Consider the following 19,437-nt stretch of genomic DNA (forward strand, 5'->3'; position numbering starts at 1 on the left):
CTCTGTCAGACTCTTCTCGTAGTATCGTATTTCCCATCTCGTCTTCATCTACGTCCTCTACCATTCCTACAGTATTGCCTGGAAGTTGAATGTACAGACCGACTATTACTCCTTCCACTTTTCAGCTTTACCTTCATTTCTTAGGACTGGTTTTCCCATATGAGCTTTCGATAGTCATACAACTGCTTTTCTTTTCTCCAAAAGCCTCCTTAATTTTTTTTGAGACGGTGTCTATCTTTCTCCCAGTCAGATATACTCCTAAATCTTTACATTTGTCCTATAACCATTGCCCCCAAGCCATTTTGCACTTACTGTCGATCTCGTTTTTTAGTCTTTTGGTTTTCTTTTGCCTGCTTCATTTGCTGCATTTGTATATTTTCTCCTTTCATCAGTTAATTTCATTACCTCCTGTGTAATTACTACTCATCAGCTATCTTTCTTGCCATTATCAATAAGTGACAAGTAAAGTGAACATTATAAGACTTCATAACCTTAAACATCAAAGATGGTAGTCTGATGTGTATTTTTTCATCTGTGTGTTTTATTTGCCGACGTTTCAACGTACAAAGCAGTATTGTAGTATCCGATACACGGCCAAACAGTATTTTAGTATACGATACAAAGCCCATTACTATACAAAATAGTACTGTAATATCTGATACATACCAAAATCAGTATTTTACTATGCGATACAAGGACTTTTGAGTTACAACCATAAGGGAAAGTTCTACGAGAGAAGGTGGGATCCTTTAGCGACGTAGGCCCTATATGATTCCACCCAGTGTGAAGACTTGCCGGATTTCTGAGAGAAGACGGCCGCCGCTGTTGCAGGTCTTGTAACAATGGCGCCGCTGACGCTGCTATGGCTGACGGCACTGTCCGCCGGTCTGGTGGCCGGGCAGCCGACGCCGCCCCCGCCGCCCTCGCCACCCCCGCCGCCGTCGCTGCGGCCACTGGCGTTGCTGCTGCAGCCGCCGCCCGCCGCCGCCAACCTCATCCCCGGCGGCAGGTACGCCGCCTCCCGCCCCGGACTCAGCGTCGGCGCCCACGGCAACAACGGCCGCAGCCACGATAAGCCCGCGGCCTTCTCAGGTGAGCGGACTGCCTCCTCCACCCAGTACGGGGACTGGCTCAAGCCTCGCTTGGACTGGACCGAGCACGAGAAAGGCTAGCATTCTGTCTCGTGTAAATGATACGGGAGTGCGAGCGAACTGTGTTTAGTCATGCTCTGTTAGTTGCTAGTTTTCACTCGTGTTCCTCTCGCTGTCGGGCTTTTAGCATACCACCTCGGCGCCAGCAGTCATAAAAACTTTTCTCTGCTCTCGTGACATGAGTTGAGTGATCGATGGGATGATGTTTAGAGAATGTCATGTTACTGATAGAAGAATGCAGATACGATTGCACAAATGTCAAAAGAAAAAATATATGAAGAAATATATACCAACTAGCCTCTTACCTGTGGCTTTGCCTGCCTATGCCTATGGCACACATCACCTGTTCCCATCCCTCCCTGTCCACCTCTATCTGCTCATCTCCTCCTTTGCCTCTCTGTCTATTTTTTTGTGCCTCCTTTCTCACTCTATTTTGTTGTTCCCCCTAAATTTATCCATCTCCTCCTCCTTCTCTTTTGCTCTACTTAGCCACACCCATTCGCACATATAGCCTCTGGAATGCATCACAATAGTATCCGCACAACAAACCTGTATATAGTCCAGCTTAGCTGTCAGGGGCTACCAAACCTGCTCACCTCTGTCCCATATCTATGGGAGCTAGGTGGTTCTTACACCTGCAGTTCTAGCTTCCCAGACAATAACTAGTATGTGTACACAACACACACACACACACACACACACACACACACACACACACACACACACTGACCTTTTCCACACGACTTCAACTGATCAAGCATTTGACACTTATATCAAACACATCTCTTTCCACCTTCTTGCTCTCTACCTCCATCTGTGTGTCCACAACATCTTCCCTCCTCTGTCTACCTCCTCCTCCCCTGTCAATCTGGCTCTTCATAACATACTCCCCCTCTCCCCACCTAATCTTCCTCCCTCTCCCTCTGTCCACATCCTCCTCCCTCTCTTCCCTTTCCCACCTACCTGCCTCACGCAATCCCTTCCTCCCCTCTCTCTATCCTTCCCCTAACTCTGTTTATAACATCCTCTGTCCATCTCAACCTGTCCCCAGCAACACCCTTTGACACATGTAGCCCCTGCAGTACAGTTCAATAGAGCAGGTCGCTACTACTTCACAACATGAATGTCATACAGGGAAGGGTACAAATCAGGGGCCTGAAATTCATTTCTTTGCCCCTGACATACTGACCACCACCAGAAACAGGGTGATACTACTCCAACACAATATGCATGTCATGCATACAGTCTAGCCTACATGTGAGGGACTGGCAAACTGTTTCTTTGCCCCTCATATGTAGATTGCCCTGCAAAGCAAATTGATTGGGCAGGCCGATACTGCTCCCACACAGCATGTCTGTCAAGCAGTATCTCCACTTTTGTTGGAGCTAGGAGGTTGTAAGTGCTAATAACCATGGGACCTGCTATTTCTGTGCCAAATTTGATTGAAGTCGATCCAGGGGTTTTAGAGGAGATCCCAGACATACACACATATATACACTTTGCTTTATATTTAAAAGTGATGAAAATGTGGAATAAAACTAAAAAAAATATGAAAGACCTGGTTATTCTTGTTGCTTATGTTCGTGGTAGCTGATATTGTACTGTTATCATAGGGATTTTTGATGACAAGTAAAATTAGTTTACCTGGTATGTAGTCCCCTATACAGCAGTTTTTATTAACACAAACCAGTTTATTAAGTAGCTTATGCCATTCCCTTAATTATATTTTATTCACAACATGTTTCTTATATGTACCTTAATAAAATCACTGAACTGCTTTGCAGCCATCAGAAACTATCTGAGACCCAGCTGCTATTCAGATCGGAAAACATCACCAATGTATACGTCTCAGGATGGTAATGACCAGAGTGTAAATACTAGCCTTCCTTCTGGTTAGGTTGCTGGTCGGTAATTAATGTTCTGTTAGGTGTGCCCAAATGAAAATGACATTTCAGTTGTATGTTAAGAAATTTTAATATCAAAATAACAATTCCAGTAAGTAGGAAGTGAGTGGAGGGCTTCGTTGTACAAACTCCAGAGTTACTGATGGATCTAGTTGCCCGCGGTTTCCTGGACATCCGCGTCACCCTCTTGACGTTTTAGAGACTGTTTTCAGGGGCCGAAGATGTGCGAATCACCTGGGGAGGTATCAGGGCTGTACGGAGGATGTTACAGTGGCGGCAGGAAGGGCATTCGGCCACCCTCTGCATCCAACACTGCCAAATCCGTAATAACACGCCTGACCCCGCGTTGGCGTGGGACAAGGCCCAAACAAAGATAGAAAAAGGAGGATTTTCCAGGTGGTCCGGAAATTTCTGAAGGAGCTTTATGATATCGTCTACACTTCTGGCCTCATAACGCTGACACCATAGGAATGTTGTGAACCATGCAAGACAGTTCTCTCCATACACCTCTTTCACCTTACGACAAATTTGTGAAGCGTGCTCGCTCCTGCTAGAAGAAATTGGCTAACCGCTCCTTGTGCTGATTTGGAGGAATCCATCGTGCAACGAACGGTGGCAAAAACTCTCCAGAAATGAGAAAATCGCTGGGAAGCCGTTAACTCTGCTTGTGCAACTGGGAATACCGTCACACCGTCTCACGGTAAACAAGTTCAACTACTGTGATTACGTACAACGCCGCTACTGTGAAGGTCTGCTTTTCAGTGGGGCATAACTTGTGGTTTTGAATTTTCTCGACTGTAATAACGAGCCAAGGGAATGCTAGTGTGCAAAGGTTTGGAATAATGCTAAGGAAAGTTGGAGTTGCGATTTATGCTCTACTTCCACGTATTTCACGTTTATGTACGAACTGAGACACCTCACCTCTTCTTTTCTCATGCCATGTTTTTTGCTTCACCAAAAACACTGCGTCCGCCATGCAAAATGTTCCTCTGTGAGTGTCAAAGCTTTACATGGTATCTCTAGGAGTATAGTGATGCCTAGTGTTAAGCCAGAAGAAAAGCAGCAACGCAGCGTTCGAATGCCATGTCCGTTATACCGTGGTCTCCTCCAACCCACCTAGTGTAAACACTTGTTTACAGATACAAGCGAATTGTAGTCAACAGTGGTGAGTTGTGTACAAATGCTCGTTCGCTAGCTTTTACATACGAGGGCTGTACGGAAAGTAAGGTCCGATTGGTCGTTAAATTGTAACCATAGTGAAAATCAACAATTTTTTATTCGCAACAGTTAGCCGTACCTTCCAACTACCTCTATAAATAGTCGCCCCTCCGACTTAGCCATTTGTTGTGGCGTTGTACAAACGTTCCAGTACCTTTGTCACAGAAAGCAGCCGCCTGTGATTTTCGCCAATTCTCTACGCCTGTCTGCCTTTCGTTGTTTGCTCCAAAACGTTGTCTTCATAGCCAGGGGTTCATGTGAGCAGAGATGAGCAACGGAGAGAGCAAATTAAGGGCTGTCCTCTGGGCGATCAAACACTTCGCATCGAAAACGCTGCAGGAGCGTCTTCATTGCCCCTGCAGAGTGCGGCTGAAAATCGTCTTGAAGAAAGAAACTCATGACATTTATGTTGTGTGGGCTGCATAGCTTCAGGCAAAATCTCTCACCAGATCCGCCTACCTAGTGGGAGACACTGTTGTTTTAGTCATTTCTACATGATCACTTTGCGCTCTGAACTGAAAGAGCGTCGTGAAGCCATCGACAGGTACACTTCAGACATTGCCCAACACGTCTGTGCAAAGTTTCATCGGATTTTCACAGTGGTTTCATTTTGCGACTAATCGGACCTTACATTCCGAATACGGCTCGTACATTCGCTCCGGTCTAAATCAGCTTTTAGTTATCTGTGGCAATCCGCGGTAATATTTCCTTGTATATCCGCAGTTGTACCAGCAATTACTTTTTGGTTAAAAGTGGCAGGACAGCGTCAATATTACTGTTTTTTGTCTGTTTCCATTTACAAATGGACTGTTATAAGTCTCTACACTACTATTAGTATCCACGACTGAATGGCGCTGTGTCCCCTTTCAGGTAACTGGCCGTTCGTGTTTCCGTCTTCCGGAAAGGCTGCGACGAAGACGATGACGCCGCCGACGACGAGCACACCTCCAGCGGCTACTAAGAGCACTACCAAGGACGCACCTCCGGCGCCTTCGGAGACTATTTTGCCGCTGCGTCCTGAGCCGGCGCCCGACAGGGCCGCCGACATCGCAGCCGTCGACGGTTTTTCTCAGGTGACTATCAGAAAAGATACCCATTAGCGCTCCCGTCTCTACCACAGCAAGAAACGTCTCCAGGAAGGCATCATTAAAGGCCTTCTGAGATGCTTAACGTTAATGTGCTACGCTACCATCACCAGATAAAACGGAAAAACAAGTACTTCTTTCACCAGTACCTGTTTGAACGATAGAACAAATTTCAACTACAATTCGTTCCAGCAGACATGAAATTCACTGTTTTTTCGCTCTCCCTCGACTTATTCTTCCAAGCAGGTATCAGACATTAAAACGTCTCTGTTAGATTCCTTTCATGCTATTTTCCTCGACCTATTGTTGTTTACGTCATACATTCCACCTCTAAATTTACTGTGGTATTTCTAAATTTATCCGGGAGGAAACTGAGCAGTGGAATTTGTTATATTGACCCATAAACACGACCACTTGTCATAGGACACTTTCTAACTCATTTTTATATGTAATTCGTATCATAAAATTTCTTATGGAACACAGAGCCGCCTCCTTTACATAGTGTATATGTCGTCTTAAGATATTGTCATCTCCTTCCCTTCTGGTGTGAAAAGATGAATGAGTGATCAACGTCTGAGTAGTTAGCTACGATTTCTAAGGCAAAGAGGTTTGTCTCCTTGGTGTGGTCCTGTACGTCCCTTGTCAAGTTGGTACAGGAAGCTGCCTCTCTGGTCACTTCCTATTGTATCTGTGGGACACCATCGGAAGGGGCCCACGCTGGTCAGTCTGCGGCCAGTTTCTCCGGGTAAGCGCGTGTCTGGTGAGTCTGAAGGACAATGGAATTCTTAAGTTCAGCCTAACTAAAAAATTAATCACTTTTGTTACAAGTCTACATCGAAAATATTCATCATCATCGTCATCATCATCATCATCATTTAAGACTGATTATGCCTTTCAGCGTTCAGTCTGGAGCATAGTCCCCCCTTATAAAATTCCTCCATGATTCCCTATGGCGTGCTAACATTGGTGCCTCTTCTGATGTTAAGCCTAATACTTCAAAATCATTCTTAACCGAATCCAGGTACCTTCTCCTTGGTCTGCCCCGACACCTCCTACCCTCTACTGCTGAACCCATGAGTCTCTTGGGTAATCTTGCTTCTCCCATGCGTGTAACATGACCCCACCATCTAAGACTGTTCGCCCTGACTGCTACATCTATAGATTTCATTCCCAGTTTTTCTTTGCCTTCCTCGTTGTGGACACCCTCCTGCCATTGTTCCCATCTACTAGTACCTGCAATCATCCTAGCTACTTTCATATCTGTAACCTCAACCTTATCTCTCGCTCCCACACAACAAAGTTGGTCGAAAGATTGAACGGTGCACAGATAACTTAGTCTTGGTACTGACTTCCTTCTTGCAGAAGAGAGTAGATCGTAGCTGAGCACTCACTGCGTTAGCTTTGCTACGACTCGCTTCCAGTTCTTTCACTATGTTTCCATCCTGTGAGAATATGCATCCTAAGTACTTGAAACCGTCCACCTGTTCTAACTTTGTTTCTCCTATTTGGCACTCAATCCCTTTATATCTCTTTCCCACTGACATTTCTTTCGTTTTCGAGGTGCTAATCTTCATACCATAGTCCTTACATTTCTAGCTCTGAAATATTGCTTTGCAAACTTTCAATCGAATCTGCCATCACAACTAAGTCATCCACATATGCAAGACTGCTTATTTTGTGTTCACCTATCTTAACCTCACCCAGCCAGTCTATTGTTTTCACCATATGATCCATATATAATATGAACAACAGTGGAGACAGGTTGCAGCCTTGTCTTACCCCGGAAACTACTCTGAACCATGTACTCAATTTACCGTCAACTCTAACTGCTGCCTGACTAACCATGTAAAGACCTTTAATATTTTTATATTATTTTAAATCGGGACGCAGTGCAATTTCAGTGTTAATTTCAGAAAGTATTGCAGTACTTGTTTTGTCCCTAGTCGAATAAAGGAAAGTGGAAGCACGTGGTGATTAGGCGTAATTGGAACTAAGATCATCGGTCTTTAGTGAGAATGTGCGCGCGATTGTAAGCTTTCCTCTCGATAAAATTTTTCAAATTACTGATTTTTCTTCATGTTCAAACCACGTGGTGTGTGCTTTGTGGTACCAGTACCACGTGCTCGTAAAATTGTTTGATCCATCAGGTCAATACTATGGCGTCCGTAACGCAGTTCGTAAGTTTCTCTTGTAACTTGTGTTGGCATTTAATTTTTTTATATTATTCAAATTTTTCTCGAATTACACATTTCTGTAAATCTAGTTGACCACGTGGAGCATGTGGTGTAGTAACAAAACTGGCCCTCTGCTACTCTTTTGGATAATACTTCGGGTATTCAAACGTAATTAATCGGTACGAGGAGCAGTTCTTCCTGTGTCACATTCCTTTTGAAAGATTTCATAGACCATTTGCTAAGATTGTGTGTATATCGCACCACGTTTCCTTTATATAAACTTATTATACACGTCTGTGGTTATCCATTAGGAACAGGACTACGATACGAGCCGGATTTCTTTGTCTTAAATAGAATCGATTGGTTGTGGTTAATTTTATTTTGTGTATCCTTCAACGACCTTTGCGTGTTAATTTTAAATGTGGTTTGCACCCTGTTTCCCATTCTTTGTTTCCTATTCGCTGTTTCCTATTTTTGTTTGTTTCCTGTTCTTAGAAAGTCACGTTTTCCTAACATTAAATAAGGAACCAGATATGTTTCAGGCTTCTCACGTTGTGCGCCTCATTGAACACTGATAAACTTTAAAATAAATATCATAGTTTAAACTTACTTTATTTTTCTTCAGTTTAATCTTCCCTGTCATCTGTTTAGTTAAAATAATAACTAAAATTTTATAAAAATGAGCTGATAGTGTACGTGACAATTCCGTACATTAAACAAAAATCATATAAGTAGTAAAAATTTGTCAGTCACGCACGGATACTTTCCATACTAGGTGCGAATTGTTTTAAAAACATAAGGCTCATTATAATATTCATACGAATTTAATAACAGATAATAAAAGTAGCTGACGTTCCTGGAGTTCGTAACGCCTGCTGCTTTCTCCGCCGGCACTTACCATCGTGTCTGATGTCTGATGATGGTCAGTAACTGACCGAAACCAGTATCCACGAAAGTAAAGGTTTCTTGCCGTCTAGATTGTCTACGTTCATGTAAAAGATGATTATGTGTTGTGTGTTGCCTATTCAGTGCTTTCTGCATGTCGTTTGGGTGAGTGCTTTGGGCTTCGACAGCAGAAAGTGCAAGGTGCCTGCCGCACTTGCCACCTCAACATAGTCTGTTTAATATTACGCCTTGTAGGCAAAATAACGCAAGAAACCACAGTGGCAATGAGAGATCGCTAATATTGCTCTGTGCACTTACAGGTCACGATCAGTTACCCAAAATAATAAAAAAGAATTATATCAATCTCTCTCCACTTGGAAAAGTTCCAAATGGTGACATCTGTTTTACAAAGAAAAATACCGTCACGGCAAGACCTCATTTCAGAAATGTAGAAATGTACTGACGATATTTGTTAATTATGGGGCAACCAGTTAGTAGCAAGGAAGAGAAGGTGACACGAAAGGCATTCATATTAAATTAAAATATTCTCTCAGAACAAATACAAATCGTTGGGTACGAGATAATAAAAATAGTCTCGATCGCGTTTCCAGATTTTTATTAACCGTTAGCAACGGGTTTTGGCCCTTTTCCTCATACCATCTTCAGGCGTTATTAGTCAGACACGCCCTTTACACTGGAGAACTGTATATCTGCTCACTGCTGTCAGTTCTATGTCACTTTGATAATAACGATTTCATGCAACATTATCTTTATGAATGTCATGTGAGTGAAATGAATTCAGTTCATACATGTATCCATGGTGGCAGGGAGAGACAAACCCCCCCCCCCCCCCCCACTAAATCCATTCCCCTGGCAGTCTCATTCCATTTACACAGGTTAGTCAATATAAAATTACCCCAGAAAATATTTCACGCACGTTAAGATTGGCAACGCAACTTCTATCTGCACCTGGACCTGATGATGCAAGTTGGTTTGCCTATCTTAGGTTGCATTAAATAATTTCCAGCCAGTTCTGTTTTCCCTAACCTCTCCTTTTGATGTGTAGCTGAGGTATAAATGAAGGTGTCCTTTGAATTGAAATTTTCACTCTGCAGCGGAGTGTGCACCGATAAGAAACTTCCTGGAAGATTAAAACTGTATGCTCGACCGAGACTCTAATTCGAGACCTTTGCCTTTCGCAGGCAAGCCCTCTACCAGCTGACCTACCCAAGCACGACTCACGACCCGTCCTCATAGCTTTAATTCCGCCAGTACCTCGTCTCCTACCTTGCCCATCAAAGGCAAAAGTCCCGAGTTCGAGTCTCGGTCCGCCACACAGTTTTCATCTGGCAGGAAGTTTCAGGTGTCTTTTATCAATTACATGCATGCTGTGGAACATCCAATGGCTGGGCACTTATTGTGTCTCCTAGATATGTGTTGTATGTGCTGTATGTAGTTAGCAAGTGCGATTACACCAAGTAATATTTCATTGGTGTAGTAGGACTGCCAAATGACACGTTCATCTCTGATCGCATATACAGTCAGCTTTGCTGAATCCCGCACCAGCTCATCGCAAGCGTTGTTCAATAAATTTGGTATGTTGTACTAACACAGGCCAAGCTAAGTGGCCTGATCCCAGAATCCTCAAGTAACGCTCATCTTTAGACACAATCATTTCTTCTGACCTTCACGAGATTTCGACAGTTCAATGCCGTTACTAATTCACTATTCAGAAGTCTCAGTTGTCAATAGTGAGTCAAGGCAGGAACAATTTTATCATTCTGGCACATGTTATTCTCGATGGAGAGAAATGTTAGCATGTAAAAGTAACTTCGGTCATACACCGGGGGACTGTTATGAGACCATTACATTTTCACAATATATCCAAACGACGTAGAGGATATACTCGGAAGTTCCGTGGTGTTTTAGGTGGATGATGCTGTTATATACAGAGAGGTCGCGGCGGCATCGAAACGCAAGGAGACCTGCACAGGCAGAGACTCCTTTCGTTGTTTTCATCCTATTGTCGCTACTACCAGCCTTCGTAATACTCGACGGTCGCTATCCATCAGTATGTGAGATCTATCTAGCCTTGGTTTAGTTTCGATTATTCCTTCGCATTTCCACTTCACAAACACTTCACCGACTTGATTTGGACACTTGCAGAAGGGTTGATATATCCCTATCTGATCTGCAGCTCAGGTGACATCTAATAAGTTGGAAGTGACTGAGCTCACTTTGACCCACCCATTATTTTACTGTTACTCTTCGTGTACTAACAACTACTCCCCATTTTCCTTGGTTCTGAGCACTATGGGACTTAACTTCTAAGGTCATCAGCCCCTAGAACTTAGAACTACTTAAACCTAACTAATCTAAGGACATCACGCACATCCATGCCCGAGGCAAGATTCGAGCCTGCGACCGTAGCGGTCTCGCGGTTCCAGACTGTAGCATCTAGAACCGCTCGGCCACCTTGGAAGGCAAAACTACTCCCCACCTCCGGTTATACTTGCAGATATTGAGATAACCGATCGCGGAATTGAAAAGCAGCTGCAATCGCTTGGTAATGGAAAGGCGTCAGGACTAGATGAAATACCTATAAGATTCTACACTCCTGGAAATGGAAAAAAGAACACATTGACACCGGTATGTCAGACCCACCATACTTACTCCGGACACTGCGAGAGGGCTGTACAAGCAATGAACACACGCACGGCACAGCGGACACACCAGGAACCGCGGTGTGGGCGTCGAATGGCGCTAGCTGCGCAGCATTTGTGCACCGCCGCCGTCAGTGTCAGCCAGTTTGCCGTGGCATACGGAGCTCCATCGCAGTCTTTAACACGGGTAGCATGCCGCGACAGCGTGGACGTGAACCGTATGTGCAGTTGACGGACTTTGAGCGAGGGCGTATAGTGGGCATGCGGGAGGCCGGGTGGACGTACCGCCGAATTGCTCAACACGTGGGGCGTGAGGTCTCCACAGTACATCGATGTTGTCGCCAGTGGTCGGCGGAAGGTGCACGTGCCCGTCGACCTGGGACCGGACCGCAGCGACGCACGGATGCACGCCAAGACCGTAGGATCCTACGCAGTGCCGTAGGGGACCGCACCGCCACTTCCCAGCAAATTAGGGACACTGTTGCTCCTGAGATATCGGCGAGGACCATTCGCAACCGTCTCCATGAAGCTGGGCTACGGTCCCGCACACCGTTAGGCCGTCTTCCGGTCACGCCCCAACATCGTGCAGCCCGCCTCCAGTGGTGTCGCGACAGGCGTGAATGGAGGGACGAATGGAGACGTGTCGTCTTCAGCGATGAGAGTCGCTTCTGCCTTGGTGCCAATGATGGTCGTATGCGTGTTTGGCGCCGTGCGAGTGAGCGCCACAGTCAGGACTGCATACGACCGAGGCACACAGGGCCAACACCCGGCGTCATGGTGTGGGGAGCGATCTCCTACACTGGCCGTACACCTCTGGTGATCGTCGAGGGGACACTAAATTGTGCACGGTACATCCAAACCGTCATCGATCCCATCGTTCTACCATTCCTAGACCGACAAGGGAACTTGCTGTTCCAACAGGACAATGCACGTCCGCATGTATCCCGTGCCACCCAACGTGCTCTAGAAGGTGTAAGTCAACTACCCTGGCCAGCAAGATCTCCGGATCTGTCCCCCATTGAGCATGTTTGGGACTGGATGAAGCGTCGTCTCACGCGGTCTGCACGTCTAGCACGAACGCTGGTCCAACTGAGGCGCCAGGTGGAAATGGCATGGCACGCCGTTCCACAGGACTACATCCAGTATCTCTACGATCGTCTCCATGGGAGAATAGCAGCCTGCATTGCTGCGAAAGGTGGATAGACACTGTACTAGTGCCGACATTGTTCATGCTCTGTTGCCTGTGTCTATGTGCCTGTGGTTCTGTCAGTGTGATCATGTGATGTATCTGACCCCAGGAATGTGTCAATAAAGTTACCCCTTCCTGGGACAATGAATTAACGGTCTTCTTATTTCAATTTCCAAGAGTATATAAATATTATGCGAAAGAACTTACTCCCCTTCTAGCAGCATTTTATCGCAGATCGTTTGCGCAACGAAAGGTACCTAACGACTGGAGAAAAGCGCCACTCATTCCCGTTTTCAAGAAAAGCTGTAAGACAGATCCACACAATTATAGACCTATACCGTTGACGTCGATCTGTTGTCAAATTATGGGACATATTTAATGCTCAAGAATTATGCCGTTTTTGGAAAATGAATATCTCCTCTATAAAAATCAAATACAGATCCTGTGAAACTCGGCTAGCTCTGTTCCTCCATGAGAACCACAGTGCAGTGGACAACGGCTCTAAGGTTGATGCACTGTTCCTTGATTTCAGTAAGGCATTTGACACCTCCATTGCCGTTTAATGAAGAAAAAATACGAGCTTACAGAGTATCGGATCGGACTTGCCATTGGATTCAAGGCTTTCTTGCACATAGAACTCAACACGTCGCTCTTAACGGAACAAAATCGACAGATGTAAAGGTAATATCCGGAGTACCACAGGGAAGTGTGATAGGACCTCTGCTGTTTGCAATATATATAAGGGATCTAGTAGAAAGCGTCAGATGCTCTTCTAGGCTATTCGCAGATGATTGAGCTGTTTATGCCAGAGTAGTGACGCCAGAAGATAGTAAGAGTGTGCAGAACGACCTGCAGATAATTGATGATTGGTGCAGGCTCTGGCAGTTGACCCTGAACGTAAATGGAAGTAACATATTGCGCATACATAGGAAAAGAAATCTGCTACTGTATGGCTACATTATTGATGACAAACAGTGGAGACAGATGATGATGTTGGGATTGTGGGGCGCTCAACTGCGCGGTTATCTGCGCCCTTACAAATTCCCAATCTTTTCTCAGCCCAATCTTCCACTTGCATGAATGATGATGCAATTATGAGGACAACACAAACACCCAGTCATCTCGAGGCAGGAGAAAATCCCTGACCCCGCCGGGAATCGAACCCGGGAGCTGGAGACAGCGTCTGCCATAAAATATGTAGGCGTAACTATCCAGCCGGCCGGTATGGCCGAGCGGTTCTAGGCACTTCAGTCTGGAACCGCGCGACCGCTCCGGTCGCAGGTTCGAATCCTGCCTCGGGCCTTGATGTGTGTGATGTCCTTAGGTTAGTTAGGTTTACGTAGTTATACGTGTAGGGGACTGATGACCTCAGATGTTAAGTACCATAGTTCTCAGAGCCATAACTATCCAGATCGACCGTAAATGGAAGGACCATATTAAACAGACAGTGGGAAAAGCTGGTACCAGACTCACACTCGTTGGAAGAGTCTTAAGGAAATGTAACACATCCACAAAAGAAGTGGCTTATAAGGCGCTTGTTTGCCTGATTCTCGAATATTGTTCATCTATCTGGGATCGCTATCAGGTAGGACTGATGGAGGAGATAGAGAAGATCCAAGGAAGAGTGGCGCGTTTCGTCACTGGACCGTTTAGCTGGTGAGAGAGCGTTACGGAGATGTTAAACAAACCCCACTAGCAGACGTTACAAGGAAGGCGTTGTGCATCACAGAGAGAGTTATTATTGAAATTTTAGGACAGAACTTTTCAGAAGGTGTCGGAGAACATATTACTTCCCCCCCCCCCCCCCCCCATACATCTCGCGTATTGACCACGAGGAGAAAATTCGAGAAATTACAGCCAATACAACGAACTATCCGGGAGTGGAACAGGGTTGGAGGAATCAGATATTGGTTCTCAAGGTACCCTCCGCTACACACCATAAGGTGGCTTGTTGAGTATGATGTAGATGCAGATCTGTTCCTCAGGTGACATTCCACGTTGAAAGTGACTGAACTCCCTCTGACCTTCCCATTTGACTCATACTGTACCAATATCTAGTCTCCATCTCCTATTATACTGGTGGGTCCACCTGTCGTGACATCTGGTGGTCAGTTCGTCGAGTAGAGATGTCCAGATGCTTTTGATATGGTAGTGCAGGTGTGGATGTGCGGTGAGCCATATGATAGTGTTTTTGCTCAACTACAGGCATTCCAGAGGTGACGTACGCCACTGTGTTCGCAGGTGTTTGGGAGGGGCAACTCGGTGCTGGACGAGCCACAGATGTCCCGCTGCGTGTGGGCCATCGTGACCTGCTGCAGCCCCAACTCGAAGGCGGTGCGTTACGGCTGCTTCGAGCAGTCCGGCTGCCACGGCGCCTTCTGGGACACCAGCCCCTGCGAGCGGCACATCACCAGCTCTGCGCTCGAGGCCGCTCTCCACTTTTACCTCTAGGCTGACCCACCACCGTCCCAGACTGCTCAGCAGCGGCGCTCCATCTCCCTTCGTCTATTGTGTGTGCCGGAGTGGCAGCTTCTGTTTGCCGCTGGCTAAATGAAGGAGTGATGGTCAACTGGCGAAGAGCTAGCCACCTCGTCGTGTATCTGTCCTGCTGCACCCACAAATTTACAGTTTCTCTCAGTTCTGTGTAGTGTGGAGTAATGTCTACTGTTCAGTCTTCGGCTGCATCCACCGAACGAGGGATGCCTTGGGCAGATATGGGGAAACACTGTAGGGAGGTAGAATCCGGCCTATGTTCAGAAACATAATCTCAGGCCTGGGCGTCTCCTTCTCTTTGTGCCGAAGACGCTTCACACTTCCTTCATTGTGTGCTTCGGCCATTAGGACCAGCCCAGTTTCCTTTTTTTTTTTTTTTTTTGTCTTCTACTCTGGCGCTAATGATTTTAAACGTCTGTACTTGTCAAACTGTTGGCTGTAGTGATATAAGATGCTAAAACGAACACTTACTGACTGTAGTTTAGAAGTTCCGATATGGAAGACTTTGTGTATAGCTTTTAGCTGATCTGCACTTCCCCTCCCCTTCCCTACTGTGCCGTGGCCATTTACGACGTGACGCTCTCCCACCACTACCGCTGTCACCTCCACAGTCATGCCGCTCGCACCTTAGCTTAGTAGTTCATGTGTTCCTATTTCTGCTGAGGTCTCTTTGTTTTTTATCATTTTAAAAGGTTTCATTCCCCAGGTAGGGCCAGTTGTTCGAGTAATGATATGGTGTTGAGGCAGAGAGCCCCATTGGGAATATTTGGAAGCGGATTTCTAGCTCTCACACTGGCCTTAGAGTCAAGGGAAATGGCAAATGGGGATTGATTTTAGTTAAATTCTGCACAAATTGTACAAGATAAACAGTATGAACAACTCATGAATGAGCCGTAAAATCGATCACTTTATTACATCAAAGCTCTTCATATAAACTACTCCAAATGAAGCATGTTATGTACAATAAGACTGCGAGAAACACGGTAGTAAATGGACCGAGTCTCATTTCTGGCAAAAGCCATCAAGTTCCCTCTATACTTCTTCTACTGAGCCCAGTTCAAAGGAATGAAACTCGGCATAGAGTAAGCAGCAGTATTACGCCTGTTTGATTGTATGGTTTTGCAAAAAACATCACTTCGAAATCTTACTGGTACACTAGTTCTATGTTTTCAAACCACGATCTGGCGCACAATCTGCGTTTTTCTCATTCTATTGATTCTATCGTCCTCATTCTTCTTGCCCTTCTGTAAATGCTTTCTCTGAAAGATTATAATATCAGCAGCTCTATGTTGCATAGTCAAAATCTGTATCTGTAATGGAAGTGGATGACATATTGTAATCTCATTGACACATGCGTTCACGTCCAGCATGTACGAATTTCTGGGCGATTAGAAACTTACTGCAATTAGTTTCTCTTTCTAGTGCTCTCACTTTATTGTTGACGTGTGACGACGTTTCTACTTTCGTGTAATGGTTTTCGGCAAAATCTTGAAAAAAAGAAAAAAAAAGTCAACCGGTGGAAATCAAAAGGTCACGTTGAATCGGGCTGGTCTTGTGAGCAGAGACAAAGTCAAGATTCGATGCCTGTACAGACTGGCTGCTTTGTGGGTTTCAGTGACTGTCAAAGTTCTCCTTCTGCTTGCTTATGCTAAGTATGTGTAAGGAGAACGCCACAAAGGCGTCTTCCAACAAAATCTCTGTGCTCGCTAGATGCTGAAATATACTTGTTCTTTCACAGAATATAAATAACGTTTCTTCATAATAGTTCTTCTGAAACAATTTCTTTCCAAAACTTTTTCTGACCAAGTAAATACAAAAGAGTCTAGTGAGTATGAAGAATACAACTGTCGTGTTGCCAAGATTGATACTTTTGTAATAAAATCAAAATTTACTACTGTAAATCATTTCCTTAACGCACTCATTTCAAAATGAAACGAACACAATTTGGACTGCATAGTAATATTTTATAAGTTAAAATCCTATCCTAAGTTCTAATACAAGTAGCTTTTACATTTTTTGTCTTCCAAATTAATTTTTAGTAACATACGAACATTTTCATTGATAATAATTGTTGCTTTCTCACATAATAAGCTTGCTCTAGTCTTGTTTTGTAGCAGCTTTTGTTTCAGCTGACGAAAATAAGATTATTTGGCTACATGTTTGATGTCATGTCTCTGTAGTGTATGAATCAAACATTTGTATTACTGATACATATTGAATTATATACATCAGGAAAAGACAGTTCAACGCTGTTACAACGGTAAAATTTAATGCTGAGAGTTGTTGTTTGTTAAACTTTCAGCATTTTAACTTGATGGTAAATTTATTGTTACACTGTTTGACGCAAAGACATTAAGACGCAGAAATAGTCTTAAATTTATTTATGTGAAAAATTTTGTTGTATTTTTAAAATTTATTGATAAACAGTGCCAGTTAAGGAAATATGAGATACACACCAACTGATTAATTCTATGGCACCCAGTGGAATTAAATAATTCAGTAGAATTAAATAATTTAGTTTTGTTAAGTATCTAAACTGACATAAGTCCAAGTTTTGGGAGCCATAAATTGCCAAAGCTAATAATAGATAACAGTCCACAAGACAATGAATGTCTGAATTATCAGAAGTTTGAGGAGTAAATTAGTTTTTATTATTAAGACTAAATAAGTAAATTCAGACCTGTAGTACATATCAAATATATTCCTGTTCCTTAACTAGTACAAATTTTTATCTTTTTTGCGACACTCTATAAGAGCTGTGATATTATTTACGATTACAACTGTGAGAGCAAAAATGTTTTTTGTGCGAGATCATGCCTGTAAGAATTAAAAGCACTTTCTTTTTAAGTGATTATTTCATTAGTACGTAAGTAAGTTCGTAATAAAACGATACTCTATCCTCTAAATAAAATTGTGTTTTAATTTCCACTAAGGTTTCAACTCAAAATCATTTACATTCGCATAGCAGGATTAATTAGTCGTGGTTGTTCTGAACAGTAAAGAATGTAGTGTGAAAAGTTCAAAATTTCGTAGACATATCAACTAGACATTTATGTACAGCATACTAAAATTCAGAAAGTAGTAGCTGGAGCAGAAAATAATAAATGAAAAATCAATAATGGTAATATCAAGATCATTGTCTTCAGAAAAACAAATTTAGCGACACCTACACAATAAAGTGCAGTATTTAGACTCATCTGTTACAGGAAACCACTTTTATATTGAGGGATTAAGTGAATTGTGGGTTGTTGGTTATGTATTTGCTAACACAGTACAACTTCCTTTATTAGCTTAGCACTTGCATTTCATTTCTGCACTGACCCACAGGTTCAGTTTATCTAAGGACCAGTTACAAGTCGTCTGCTAACTCTGAAATACGACAAAAATAAGTTAAATGTTGTGTACTAGGGTCACCATCGGGTTCACTACCCAGTAAATATAGAAGGTAGTTCTGCTGCTCTTCATGTGAAAGTCAGAGACACCACATCAACTACGGGATCTCGCAAGTTGTGATGATATTTTCGAATCGTGAGGGAAGTTAAATATTATTTGACATTTAATTTAGTTTGTTCGTTAGTTACATTTTCCATACATCATTTGAACAAGTACTTATCGAAATGACATGGATGCCACGAAGAGCACAGGGTGCAGCCATCTGCAGATGGTGGCTCTCGTTGGTACGAATGACGTGTGTTGCTTTGCATCGGAAGAGATTCTCCTGGATTCGAGCGGCTATTACAAGTGGTAAAGGCCGGCAGTCTGGAATGCGAGACGAAAGCAGAGCAGACCATTTGCAGCATAGTCGACAGGACTATTTGCTGACCTCTGGTACAGAGCCGAGTGGAGGGTCTGAATCTGAGGCTCAAACGGTTCTATGACCGCTGACCACTTAGGCTGCAGCTTCCTCGACTTGCGCCAAAGGGTGGTTGGGTTTCGGGCTCCGCTGAATAGGTCAGGAGTCCACTACACGCAAAAGGCGGCTACAGAGGGGTGGCAGGGGCTGTGTGGCGTGGACCGGGAGGTTTTTTTCGGTTAGAGGGTGTCGGGAAAACACAAAAAGGACTTCAGTCACAAAGGGTGCAGGCTGAACACAGGAAGAACGTAGATACAGGAACCATAGGTATTTGTAAATGCCGGCCGGTGTGGCCGTGCGGTTCTAGGCGCTTCAGTCTGGAACCGCGTTACCGCTACGGTACAGGAGTTCGAAGCGCTGATAGAAAGAACTAATGCTCAGATCGTTATAGGCACAGGAAGCTGGCTGAAGCCGGTGGTAAATTCAACCGATATTTTTGCGAAGAACCAAGCGGTGCTGAGAAAGGATGAGCTAAACACAGTTGGTGATGGTGTGTTTGTTGCTGTCAGAAGTAATTTATCTTGAGGCATAAGTGAAGAAGATATTTCCTGTGAGTTAGTATGAATAGAGGTCATTCTTGGCGACAGGAATAAAATAATAGTTGGATCATTTTACCGACCTCCCAACTCAGATGATACAATTGCTTAAAGGTTCAAAGAAAACTTGAGTTTAATTTCAAACATGTACACAACTCGTGCAATTATAGTTGCTAGTGACTTCAATTCACCTTCGATATGTTGGCGAAAATACATGTTTAAATCCGGGAGTATGCATAGAACACCGACCGTAATTGTGCTAAACGCATTCTCTGAAAATTATTTC

At 44.1% G+C, this 19,437-nt stretch overlaps 2 protein-coding genes across 2 annotated transcripts in view; one reads left to right on the top strand and one right to left on the bottom strand.

Annotated features, from left to right (window-relative positions):
• The window catches only part of LOC126281897 (uncharacterized), a 49,188-nt gene extending 31,881 nt beyond the window's left edge, over window positions 1–17,307 (top strand). Inside the window, exons 2-4 of the mRNA XM_049981221.1 lie at window positions 832–1,092; window positions 5,144–5,346; window positions 14,511–17,307. Of these exons, the coding sequence (XP_049837178.1) occupies window positions 843–1,092; window positions 5,144–5,346; window positions 14,511–14,720 (663 nt within the window). The 5' untranslated portion in view covers window positions 832–842 and the 3' untranslated portion in view covers window positions 14,721–17,307. The remainder of the gene's footprint in view (window positions 1–831; window positions 1,093–5,143; window positions 5,347–14,510) is intronic.
• Window positions 1–19,437, bottom strand: part of LOC126281889 (uncharacterized) — a 1,790,734-nt gene that overhangs the window by 830,535 nt on the left and 940,762 nt on the right. The window lies entirely within an intron of this gene.

This window comes from Schistocerca gregaria, chromosome 1, assembly GCF_023897955.1.
Source record: "Schistocerca gregaria isolate iqSchGreg1 chromosome 1, iqSchGreg1.2, whole genome shotgun sequence".
Lineage (NCBI taxonomy): Eukaryota > Metazoa > Arthropoda > Insecta > Orthoptera > Acrididae > Schistocerca > Schistocerca gregaria.